Raw genomic sequence first — 12,091 nt, 5'->3', positions numbered from 1 at the left:
TGTAGTTTGACCCATAGTGTCTCTGCCTGACCCTCCTCTATCCCAAAGTTAATCCTTGATGATGTGAGGTGCTCTTTACTCACCTGTCTAAGAAAGTAAATGCAAGTAATTTTTGCAAAATCAGGTCCTACATAAAACACACACATAGGAAACTGGTACTAAAAACATCTCTCTTGTGTAAGCTAAAAGAGTAAGCTTCTTCCTGATACTAATAGTAGGCTCTTATACTTGTGGTAAGAATGTTGGAAGGATAACAACAGACAGGATGGGTCTGTCCAACAAAGTTTTACCAGCATAGCTGTCACCTAGGAAAGACCACACACACACATACCTACCAAGAGACACAGCTAAGCTATCAAAATCCCCAGTCTGGGTGTAGCTCTGCTAACTAGAATAGGTCTTCTGCTAGATTAGCTAATGTCATTCAGAGAGGTGGTATATGGCAGCATAAAAATCCCATCAGCTGGCACACACCTTATCTCCAATCGAGGGCACTGCTGATCTAGCTGCAATGGCACAGCCACAATGGTATACCCTCCATAATACAGACAAGCCCATGTTCATTTCACTTAGAAGAAAAGATTACAAAGAAATAAGATTCTTCTTAATCAGTTAAATACACAAGCCACCAAGGATTTTCTTGGTCATGTCAAACTTCAATACCTGCTTATCAGGCTAGGTGTGGGTGAACCACAGCTAGTTCTGGAAACGACTACAACAACAACTACTACAAAGAGCTGAGTGTCAAAGATGGTCAAGATATGCTTTTAGCATTTCTAATATGGATTAGAAATTGCCCCTCCTCTTTTGCTTTGTCCTACTTATATTATAGCATGACTAATTTAATTCCCTCTACGGTACAAGCCAACCAATGCAAAAGATAGCAGCCCATAATGCAACACTGGGGCAATCTTATGAAGATAATAGACCTGCTTTGCCTTCTTTTCACCAGTTGCCAATAGGAAAGTGAATGAATTACTTGCTTTGCTGACCTTTATTCCATACTTAGAGGGGCCAATTGTCCATTTTCTGTCCTCCCAGCAACCTAGACACATTAGAGGTATTGTGCAATTCACTGGTAAATTGTGCAATTACCTTCATACCAGCTACACATGCATAGTAGCTATCACGCAATAAAAAGCTTCAACGAGCTATAAATTTAGACCTAAAAATGTGTACTAACTTTATAGCTGGTCACTACTAAGCTTAAATTTGCACATGTAGCATGGTCTCCCTTGCAGCTAGGAGCACCATCAGCTGACTGGGCTCCCAGCTACAGGGGCAGTGGTGATGTGTAGGGGGTGCACATGAACCCCCTGAGAGCGCTGGTGCATCCCCTATCAGGCTGCACTCCTTGCTCAGGTGACGGGTGGGGGGGGCAGGCAGGAGCGCCTGTGCCCCCACCCCTGCAAGTGCCAGCCAGGGAGCGTGAGCACTGGATGTAGGCCATGACTGTTTCCAGAAGCACTGCAACCACTTCCAGGAGTGCCATGACTGCTTTCAGGAGCACTGCAGCCGCTCACCAGTTGGCAAGTTTTGCTGCAGGGGATCCCCCTACCCCCTCCTCCCCTTCCCTGGTTGGCAGCAGTTGCCCATGCACAGGAGTGTAGCATGCCTAGCATGTATGGTTATTAAATAGTTATATTTGGAAGCTACCCTCCCCATAATGAAATACCACAGACCACTTTATGACACAATGTATGTTGAACTGTTTTGAATTGGACTTAATTATTCTGGCTGTTTTGCAATTAAGTTATGGTACAGAATCCAGTGAAAGAGAATTTTATTAATTAAACTATATCATTCCTATTTAATACACTATTAATATCACAATACTGGCTTTTCCCTTGGTTTTAGGTACTTTATCATCATGGACTTCCACAGAAAGACTGCATTTTTAATCAGTTTCATATATTTAATTTTTGTTCTTGAAACTAAACAGACATTATTAATCTCTTTCTCAATAAGCTGCTCCACACTCAAGAGTATCGATATTGTAGTCTTACCTTAAATTTCCCATCTGATGAAAATATGCTGACCCATTTGTTGTCATAATCTGCAATAATGATGTCACCACTTGGATGTACAGCTACTCCCGTGGGACGCTGTAACTGGCCAGGAGATCTTCCTCGTATACCAAAACGACTTTTGAACTGGCCATCATTGGAAAATATCTGTGATAAAAAAAATTACATTTATGTTTGAAGTAATTCTCCATAATCACATTAATCTAGTTCTTGGCCTTTGGGAAACAGCAAGATAGGTAAACCATAGAAATATTATGGCCAGATAGAGGACTGTAAATATGAAGCACTGTTATAGCCTATGTTTGAAAGCTATAGGCTCAAGTTATAGAGAATCCTCAACCTAGACCCTAACTTGATAATAAATATGTGCTTTGCACTTATATAGCACCATTTGTTCAAAGATCTCAAAGTGTTTTACAAACATAAGTAAATTAACCTTTACAGTGTCCCTCTGAGGTAGTTGGAAGGAAGCATTGTTATTCCCACATTTTAAACAAGGAACATGAAGCACACAGTGACTTGGTCAAGGTCATACAGGAAGTCTGTGAAAGAGATGGGAATAGAACCTAGAACAGAATTTCAACAATTAAATCAAAGTTACCTAATTTAGAAGATAAAGTTCGGCATCCCTGAGAGACAATTAACATCTCTCAGAATTTAGCCTACCTGTTTCCAAGCCAGGTAATTAGATATTGAAATTCCACTTGTGGCTGTAAATAATTAAATGTGAGAGCACATTTAGAAGCCACTAGTGAAAAGTTGACAAAATGAAAGCAAGGGTCCATTTATCTCCAACCATACATGCTGTCCAAATAGAGCAGACAAGCCCTTAACAGTGAAAATGACATATGATAGAAGGCAGTAGGGGGCAACATAGCTTGATTTTCACACAGGAAACTGAAACCTAATACCTAAAGGCAAGAAATAGACATCATGGGGCCTGCTGCTATAGAAATTAATGCTTCCATTTTAAAATCAGAGAGGAAAGTAAATTAAGAAGACTAAAAGTCATTTGAAATGACACCTACATTTTGTTTTTCCTCAGAGGTCAGCTTATGAAACTGGATGTTTGGACACTTAATTCTGCTTTGTGTGGAAATACAGAAATGATAAACTTGTAATGCCAAGTCATACTTGCAAATAAGACACACTTTTCTAATATCACTTTCCTGATTGGTCTTTTCTTTACATTCAAATATATTAAAAAGGGAAACCATGTTTGCAAATCTGCTAATTGATCTGAACCAGATACTGGTTACCTCAAGAAACCAGAATGACCAACCATGGGCGTTGCACATGGTGGACTTCCTTTATATTTTCTATCAGTACTTGAATCTTCCAAAACTTGTCTCTACTAAAGTCAAATACTAAATATGGCAAATTATCATACCTGCACACACTGGTTGTTACTGTCTGCTATTAATATTTTTCCATTTGTAGATGCAGCTACCCCCTGAAGGTTTGTGAATTCCCCTTTGTTTCTTCCTTTGGTACCTAGAATTGGACATGAAACACACAAGTGAGGTTATACACATCTGATCAACTAAGGTTTTTGATCTCAGCATATTTGTTCTTTGTTTTTGCTTTCCTTAGTAAATTGTTCCTTTCCTCAATCAAAATTAACTCACGGAACAACGGTTCTGAAAAAGAAACAGCATCATTCTTTAGCCCCATCAAAGCAGTAATCCATTTTGCCTTTCAGAAACAGCTGCGTCTGCTGCTTTTCTGTGACAACAAACAAAATACTTTCTACAGGATGGCTATTTGGCTTCATTATGCCCAGAAGGGAATGAGACTGGTATGATATTCACATACTAAGTGAAAGGCACTAAAATAAGAATCTGGGTATATAGATGAGTATGTAGTGTTAGTGGTCTAAGCTCATCATTTTTTTTACATTGCTTCAGCTAATAAAACAAAGTTTAGATACATAAGAGTGCTTGAGAGAAAGCTTTTTATGCTTCCCTGGAGAATGGGGAAACTTGGCAAGTTACCTGTATACATAATTTTCAATGTATAATATGTAGACATTCCTGCTATTGAAAACTCTGAGGCAGAGACCGAGCTTTGTTAAAGGTTTGTACAATATTTCACACAATGGGGATGTGATCCAGGTGGGGACCTCAGAATGCTACCGTAGTATATATATTAAACATAAAAAATAGTTCCTGTAGTGCAACAAGTGTTTGAAAGCAGGAGCTTTCAACAGCATTCACTAAATCTGGGTGCCTCAGTTGTTTGTTTTCCATTTTGGATGTGTCTACATGTGCATTCATGCACTTTTCCTAATAAGCATTGCATTTAGTACCTCCAATGCAAAGTACTACATAAAATGCACATTAGGGTGCCCTAATGCACAGTAGCGAACTTGCACACTATTTTAGCGATGCTTAATGCTCAGTAGCCTATTTTATTGTACATTAGCATATTAGCACAGTTTTTTATGCAACACTTTAATGCACATTAAAATAGACTACTGCACATTAAAATGCTTGTGTAGACACACCCTTTGAGACATTCCCCAGCAGCACGTGGGAAGCCGACTTCAGCTGCATGCCGCTTTTCCTGGCTGGTGCTGACCTGGCTGGGTCCGTCCCATCCGGAGCAGCATGTGGCTGAAGCCGGCTTCCCACAAGCTGCTGGGGGTGTGAGGAGCCCGGCCAGGTCTGCACCGGCCAGCAGAAGCGGCAGTGGAGCCACGTGCCGCTTGGGACAAGACGAGTCCAGCCAGAGCGGCAGGGGCTCAGCTGCATTTTCCCCCTGCCTGCACCAGTCAATCCCGAGTGGCACATGGCTCCGCCACCGCTTCTGTTGGCTGGTGCCAACCTGGCCAGCCTCCTCCCGTCGCCAGCAGCACATGGGCAGCCAGCACGGGGGGCATCAGCAGGCGAGGTCCTGGTGTGACCTCTGCGGGGCCAAATGGCAGGAGCCGGTGTCTGCTGGACCCCGTGCTCTGGCTGCGCAGTGCTGGGGCCACCGGGGCTGCATGCACGGGCGGCTGGGCACCACGGTGAGCAGGGCCGTGCGGGCGGGCAGGTGAGAGGCTGCAGTGCAGTGGCCATCTCGCTCCAGTCCCCCCTCAGGCAGCACCGGCTCATGGGGCTGCACTGCTTGCGGGATGGAGATGTGGAGCTATTTATTTCTCCCCTTTGGTCTCTGGGGCAGTAGCTGGCTGGATGCAGAATGGGTCCCTCCTGCCCCTGCCCACCAGGAGCTATCATGAACCTTGCAGTAACAGGCAGGTGCAGTAACAGGCAGGTGCAGTACACAGGCAGGGTCTCTCTGGCCCAGGACAGAGGGTGTTTGAATATGTCTCACTAGCCCACTGAGTAATAAAAAATTCATGATCCAGTCCCACATTCAAAAAGGTTGGACACCCCTGAACTATGCAGTTTACTAAAACCTGACTGTAATGCTATTTTATCTGGGAAAGTATTTTACAAGAAATCATTGACTGCATATCCCACACACTATATGTTTCAATATATAGTCTTAATTTGAAAGCTATATTTTGTTTTAGCCTCAGATATCCTGTAGTACAATTAGTAAAATGTTTGATTGTGATTCTGGATATAAAAGTGATGCATTAGCCCTACTTTGCCTTTAGCTTTCATTAGTGATGCATGTTTAAGAGCTATGCCTTTCCTCCACTCAGTCACTCTTTCTGCTCAGGTGGTGGGGACTGGATTCACAGTTTCGGTTATTGATTAACAAGAGCACTTAATTGCCCTGCAGTTTGTGCTGAAAATATATTCCTTTCTTTCTCAGCCTGCTCTTGTGACTGCAGGGTACTTACATCTTCTCAATGAGATGCATACTTCTCATAATTTTTGCATTGCAAAGGGAAAATAAATGATAGAGGGAAAGCAAGCTATATCTGAGTTATGCTACCCAGACTTGAGTAATTTCTGTGTATTCTTTTAATGAGCTATACCCATGGGCATGCATGCTGACCCAGTAATTTTCTTCCTGCATATGTTAATGATAACTTCCCTTTGTGCCCTCCAGCCAAAAGAAGTGGGTGAAAAGTGAGAAGCATTCCCCTTACTACTGATGGAAGAGGGAAAGCATTTGTCATAAAAAGAGGAGGCGTAAGTTAGAGCATCTGGAAACAACTAACATGAACTTTACAGAATGCAAAATCTTTTCCTCAAGAAGAACATTCTCTAAAATGAAAATTCCTTGATTTTTAAGATAACTCAGAGTTACATAAAGGGCTAGTCAGAGTGCTCTTCAGTGGGACCTTGCAAATATACATTAGGAGAACAAAACAGTGGACATTGTTCAGGAATGTCACAGCTATAGTTCCCAACAGAATTTATGAATGGTAGTTTATTGCCAGAGTTTACAGAGAATGAAATTCAGCCCAGAGCAGAGGGTCTGTGTGAGGCACTTGGCAGTTATTAAACCCTTGAGTGGCAGGCAGGACTTTCTATGGTGTTTCTGTATTGGAGTGAATTTTCCAGCAGGAAGAAAATGGCACCTAGCTTCAGCTAATTTTCTAATGTACAATCAACAAGAAAATGAGCAACCCAGAACTTTCACCAAATACAATGTAGGATCAAAAAAATAGGGGTGACACTTCATCCAAGGAACTTACTTGGCTCATAAATCCTCTTTTAACAAGATAAACTCTACCATGAATATTGTCTAATAGGCCCCTGGCAGACATTACACATAAGGCATAATTAATCTGTTAATCACATCTTAAATACTAGCCTGGCCACACGTTAAGGGAATTAATGATTCCACATTTTTTGTAACATGAATTCCACATTTTGTGGCTGGTTTCCATCACAACCTTAGCTTGAACCAATGGCAGAGTTAAGTGACTGTCAGTTGGCTCCAGGACTGTACCGGAGCTCCAGCTGGCCCTGATGTGGTCCCCAGAGCTGGATGACCATTATCTGATCATTGCTTGGCTCTGGAGACAGCACTGGAGCTGGTTGGAGCCCTGTGTAGTCCTGGAACCAGCCAAAAATTAGCTTATTATCAGGCATCTGGCTTTCAGCTTGCCAGGGCACGGAGAGCCTGGGATTATGATTCCAGGTTCCCTTTCCACTAGAAGTTACACAAAATTGGGAGCTGCTCTCTGATCCCCAAATTGCACATCCTGCTATACCAATGTGGCATGGCAGAAGGCATGATTGTTGGGATGGGGGATCAGATCCCCTTGTGCCTTTAAATGAACGTCTGTCAGTAGCCGTAAAGATGCTGTCCTTCTTCTTCAGTGCACCCTGGACACACACTGAGACCTCCAGTCCCTTGGAGATTTTACCCCACAGAACTGAAGACAAACATTAAATAGATCCAACTGTTTTCAATATTAATAGGCTGATGATGCCCTGGTGCTTCTCAAGCAGTCAGACCCAGAGACAACTGGGCTACCTTTTTCCCAACCCTTCCAACCTATGCTCAGTCCCTGGAGAAGAAAGCAGGTGGAGTGTACTCAATTCTGCAGTAACACTCAAGGAACTTGGAAATCAGAAGACAGGATGTAGGTGGGAAGAGTTTGGGGAACCCATCAAGGATCAGTCTGTGCAGACATACACAAATGACAGCTGCAGTTGCAGCACCCTCTTTTAATAATTTGGTTTTAGAAATAAGGTATTTTCATCTTATCACACAATAAATGTAATCATTTCATTTTTATAGCTTTGGAAATATTGTAATTATATTCATGGCAATAAAACTACTTGAGCGTGATAGTTCAATATCACTAAGATTGCCGGTAACTGTTTAATGGTGTGTTTATAGCAATGTATCTCGATGACACACTTGTTGCCATGATCTGAAAAACACTTGTAGGGACAGATTCCATCCCACCTATTCCCATATTTACTTGAATCACAGACAAGGTTTTTCCCTCTGTTGAACATGGGGGGAAAGCCCTTAGTCTTGGATTTAAATACAAGCAAGGTAAAGGGGGGCAGGCAGGCACTGCAGCTTTGAGCAATCCTGGCCGGGTCATGAGTGACTAAAGGGTTCTTGGGGGCTGAGCTTAAGGGGTTGGGGGAACAGGTAGCTTTCTCATCCATCCTCCTGGTTGCAGGCCGTGGGCCTAGGAGAGACCGATTTATCGAAGAGGTGAACCGAAGGCTCTGGCAATGATGCTACTCAGAGATGATCCCAGCAGGGTGCAGGGCTTGGGGCAAAGCAGCTTGTACGGGGCCCCTCTCCCCATCCCACAGCACACTTATGCTGGGGAGTGAAAGCCCCAGCACACTAGATGCAGTGGGAGAGGTGGCGGCCAGAACTTCCAGCCGGAACAAACAAAGAGACGTCCAACCTGCCGGGAGGGAGGGTGGACTAAACATCAGCTGCAGCCTCTCCACCTGGCTCTGTGGGGCCCTTCAAAGTGCGGTTGCCCCAATTCGCCCCCCCACCCCCAGAACAGCCCTGGTGCTACCAAGAGAGTTTTGGCTTCCTGGACCACAGCACACACTTCAGAGACAGAGGTCTTCTGGGAAGGGATGGTATCCACCTCACACCAAAGGGGAAGGTTCTTTTCTTGGCCAGGATAGCTGATCTCCTTGACAGAGCTTTAAACTAAGATTGCCAGGGGATGGAGGACAACGAGCAGAGCAAGCCCAGGGGCCAACAAACAAACAACCATTACAACAGGAAATGACAGGAAGGACACTACACCATGTGCTGTGGGAATGGAGCTCCTTCTATGTGACAACATGAATTGGTATTAAGGAAGGGTGACTTGAGACCCTCTGGGTCAAGATACAGGGGGGACATGGAGAAAGGGACCTAACTTTGGAATATATTACAGATCTCCAAATCAAGATGAGGAGCTAGATTTGGAAGAGGCTGGAAGAGGCTGCAAGAGCGCAGGATATGGTCATCATGGGCAACTTTTAACTACACAGATATCTCCTGGAAGAACACTCGGCCAGATCTGACTGGTCGCATCGATTCCTGACTTGTATCAACAAGCTCTACCTGCCTCAGGAAGTATATGGGCCGACCAGAGGAACTGCCCTGCTAGATTTAGTCTTGGCCAAGAGGGATGACCTGGTGAATGATCTAAAAATAGAGGGTAACCTAGGCAATGGTGACCACAACACTATCACTTTCATTACCTGTTGTAGGGCTGGGGAAATGTCAGTACAGTAGAAATTTGACTTTAAGCTAAGGGCTTTAGCGAGTAGAGTGTGGATGAAGAGTGGTCATTCCTCAAGGATACGATCTTCAGTGCACAGAAGTGCGTCCATACCTGTACGCAAAAAAAGTGGCACAAGGGCCAGGAGGTCATCTTGGGTCAACAGGGAAGTCACAGATCTTCTGAAAAAAGAAAAGGGAGGCTTAATAATGATGGAAGCTAGGAATAGGCCCTAAGGAGAACTACATAAGATTGGCCTACACCTGTAGGTTGCAGATTAGAAAAGCAAAGGTGGTGACCAAATTCAGGTTAGCAACTGAACTCGTGGACAATAAGAAGTCCTTCTATAGGTAACAGGAGGAAAACCAGTGGAAATGTGTGACCACTGCTGAATGCATCTGGACATCTGATCATCAACACCAAGGAGAAAACTGAACTCCTGAACGAGTACTTCACATCTGTATTCCACCAGTCTAAGAGTGACTGCCTGCTAAATGCAAATATGACGCAAAATAGTTGCAGTAGGGATGATCACTTACTAACAGTCAATGTAGAGCTTATGAAAGAACAGCTAGAGAGGCTGGATATCTATAAGTCAGCAGGACCCGATGAACTTCATTTAAGAGTGCTAAACAAACTAGCTGAGGTTGTCCCAGGACCATTGGTGAACCTATCTGAGAATTCATGGCTGCCAAGAGAGGAACCAGAAGACTGGAAGAGGGCCAATGTTGTGCCCATCTTCAAGAAGAAGAGAAGAGAGGACCCAGGGAACTACAGGCTGATCAGCCTGACCTCAATCCCAGGAAAAATCCCCCAAGAAAAGGACTCTATGTGCAATAAGCTAGTAGAAAGCAAAATTCTGAACAACAGCCAGCATGGCTTTGTCACGAGTAGATCATGTCTGACTAACCTCATGTCCTTCTATGACCAGGTTACTCACCACCTGGATAAGGAAGATGAGGTCGACATCATTTACTTGGACTTTAGGAAGGTCTTTGACTTGGTGTCCCGTGAGGCTCTCAAGGTAAAGCTAGGGGACTCAACAATCCAATGGTCAGATGAGTGGGAAAGTGGCTGCAGAGTTGGACCCAGAGAGTACTAATAGATAGATCTGTATCAACCTGGTGGAAGGTAGTCAGTGGGGTCCCCCTGGGTTCGGTGCTTGGACCAGTGCTTTTCAACATCTACATCAACAATCTGGATGTGGGGGTGAAAAGCACACTGGCAAAGTTTGCTGATGACTTTGGGGTAGTGTGGCCATGCCTCAGGGTAGGCTGACAATAAAGGCAGACCGAGAGAGATTTGTTAGATGGGAAGACCAGAACCACATGCTGTTCAACACTGAGAATTGTAAAGTGCTCCATCTGAGGAGGAAAAATCCAAAACAAACTTACAGGCTTGGTGGTGCTACGCTAGCTAGCACCACATCTGAAAGGGACCTGGGGGTCATAATTGACCATAAAATGAACATGAGCCACCAGCGTGATGCTACAGTTAGCAGAGCAAACAATATGCTGGCAAGCATCAACCAATGTATCTCAAGCAAAACTAAGGAAGTTATTATCCCACTCTCCCAAGCAGCACTGGTGAGGTTGCAGCTGGCGTACTCTGTCCAGTTCTGGGTGCCACACTTCAAGAAGGATGTGGAAAAGCTTGAGAGAGCCCAGAGAAGAGGCACTCATATGATTAGAGGCCTGAAGAGCAAGCCATACTAGGAAAGGCTGAGAGATATGGGACTGTTCAGCTCAGAAAAGAGAAAACTTCAGGGGAATGTGGTGGCAGCTTACAAATGTAGTAGGCTTACCCTTTTCAGGGCTTGGGTAGAGTCCTAGGCTTGAGGGTCTGCTGTTTGATTGGTGGAGATTGTCCACCAATCCGGAGACAGCAAAGGGAAGCAATACCGTGCCATTTTCCAAAGGGAGGAGGCAAGGAGCAGCTGGACCTGAATCAGAACTGTGCCAGTCAGGTCCAGAGAACTTTGGGGGTGGAGCCCTTGAAGAGTATAAAAGGGGATCATGCTCGGCAGGCTAGGGAGAGATGACAAGGGATGGTGAGGAGAGAGGAGCTGCAGAGATGGCCATCCTTGGGACCTCAAATGAGCTTCAGCAGTGCACAGATCAATGCACAGGGAGCTGGCTCTGGGAGCACCTTGAGGCTGCTTGGGCCCCACCCGCTACGCAGGTCAGCGCATGGAGAATCTGCCCTGGGAGCAGCTTGCGGCTGCTCGGGCCTCACCTGGTGCGTGGGTCAGTGCACAGAGAAACTGCTTCAGAAGCAGATCACTGCTGCTCATGTTAGCCCAGCCCTAGGCCAAGAGTCCAGAGCCCCGCAGTGCAGCTCCACCTTTAACTAAAAGAGCGCCGGTGCCCAGAGCAGAGCCCAGAAAAGGGGAGAACCCCGGTGTGAGACCAGGGAGTCAGACTCTGCAAGGGCTTGGCTCCCACAAGAGAGAGAGAGCCCTGAGTGCCCCGTGTGGGGCACCGCGCCATCGAGAAAATCTGAAGGCACCGCTGGGGAAAGGCTCTTGCAGGATGAGCCACCAGAGGACAAGCCTTAACTTATCCAGAGAGGAAGCATGAGTTACTGGGGAAGTGGGCCCCACAGGGGAGGCTGACACAGGTGAGGAGGGTCTGCTGCCTCCACCCTCCATTGCGGGAGGGGCGTGTCCACGTCCCAGGGCCCTAAAGGGGAGGGGCTTCACAGAAAGCCCTTGGGGAGGCGCTGAGTGCACCCCCTGTTTTGAGGTTGTCATTGTGTTAAGGGCTATATAGCTAGGGGTATTTTTTTAAGTTGGTTTATATGGTTTATGTGTTTTAATGCCACAATGTGTATATTGGTATTATTATTTGTGAAGGTTTAAAGAAATATTATTGTTAATTTACTTGGGTTATATAGGTTAATATCCCTATGTGTTAATTGTGTTGTATAGTTTGTAAGTTATTTGGTTATTGGA

General features: G+C 44.9%; 1 protein-coding gene across 5 annotated transcripts in view; it reads right to left on the bottom strand.

Annotated features, from left to right (window-relative positions):
- Positions 1–12,091, bottom strand: part of TRIM2 (tripartite motif containing 2) — a 175,732-nt gene that overhangs the window by 34,394 nt on the left and 129,247 nt on the right. For all 5 annotated transcript variants that reach the window (XM_019521664.1, XM_019521666.1, XM_019521662.1 and 2 more), the window contains exons 7-8: positions 3,418–3,521; positions 2,007–2,174 (exon numbers count right to left, since the gene is read on the bottom strand). In XM_019521664.1, coding sequence (XP_019377209.1) covers positions 2,007–2,174; positions 3,418–3,521 — 272 coding nt within the window. The remainder of the gene's footprint in view (positions 1–2,006; positions 2,175–3,417; positions 3,522–12,091) is intronic.

The sequence above is a fragment of the Gavialis gangeticus genome, unplaced genomic scaffold (assembly GCF_001723915.1).
Source record: "Gavialis gangeticus isolate Ggan-Ray unplaced genomic scaffold, GavGan_comp1, whole genome shotgun sequence".
Taxonomy (NCBI): Eukaryota; Metazoa; Chordata; order Crocodylia; family Gavialidae; genus Gavialis; species Gavialis gangeticus.
This window is presented reverse-complemented; position numbering and strand designations above follow the sequence as displayed.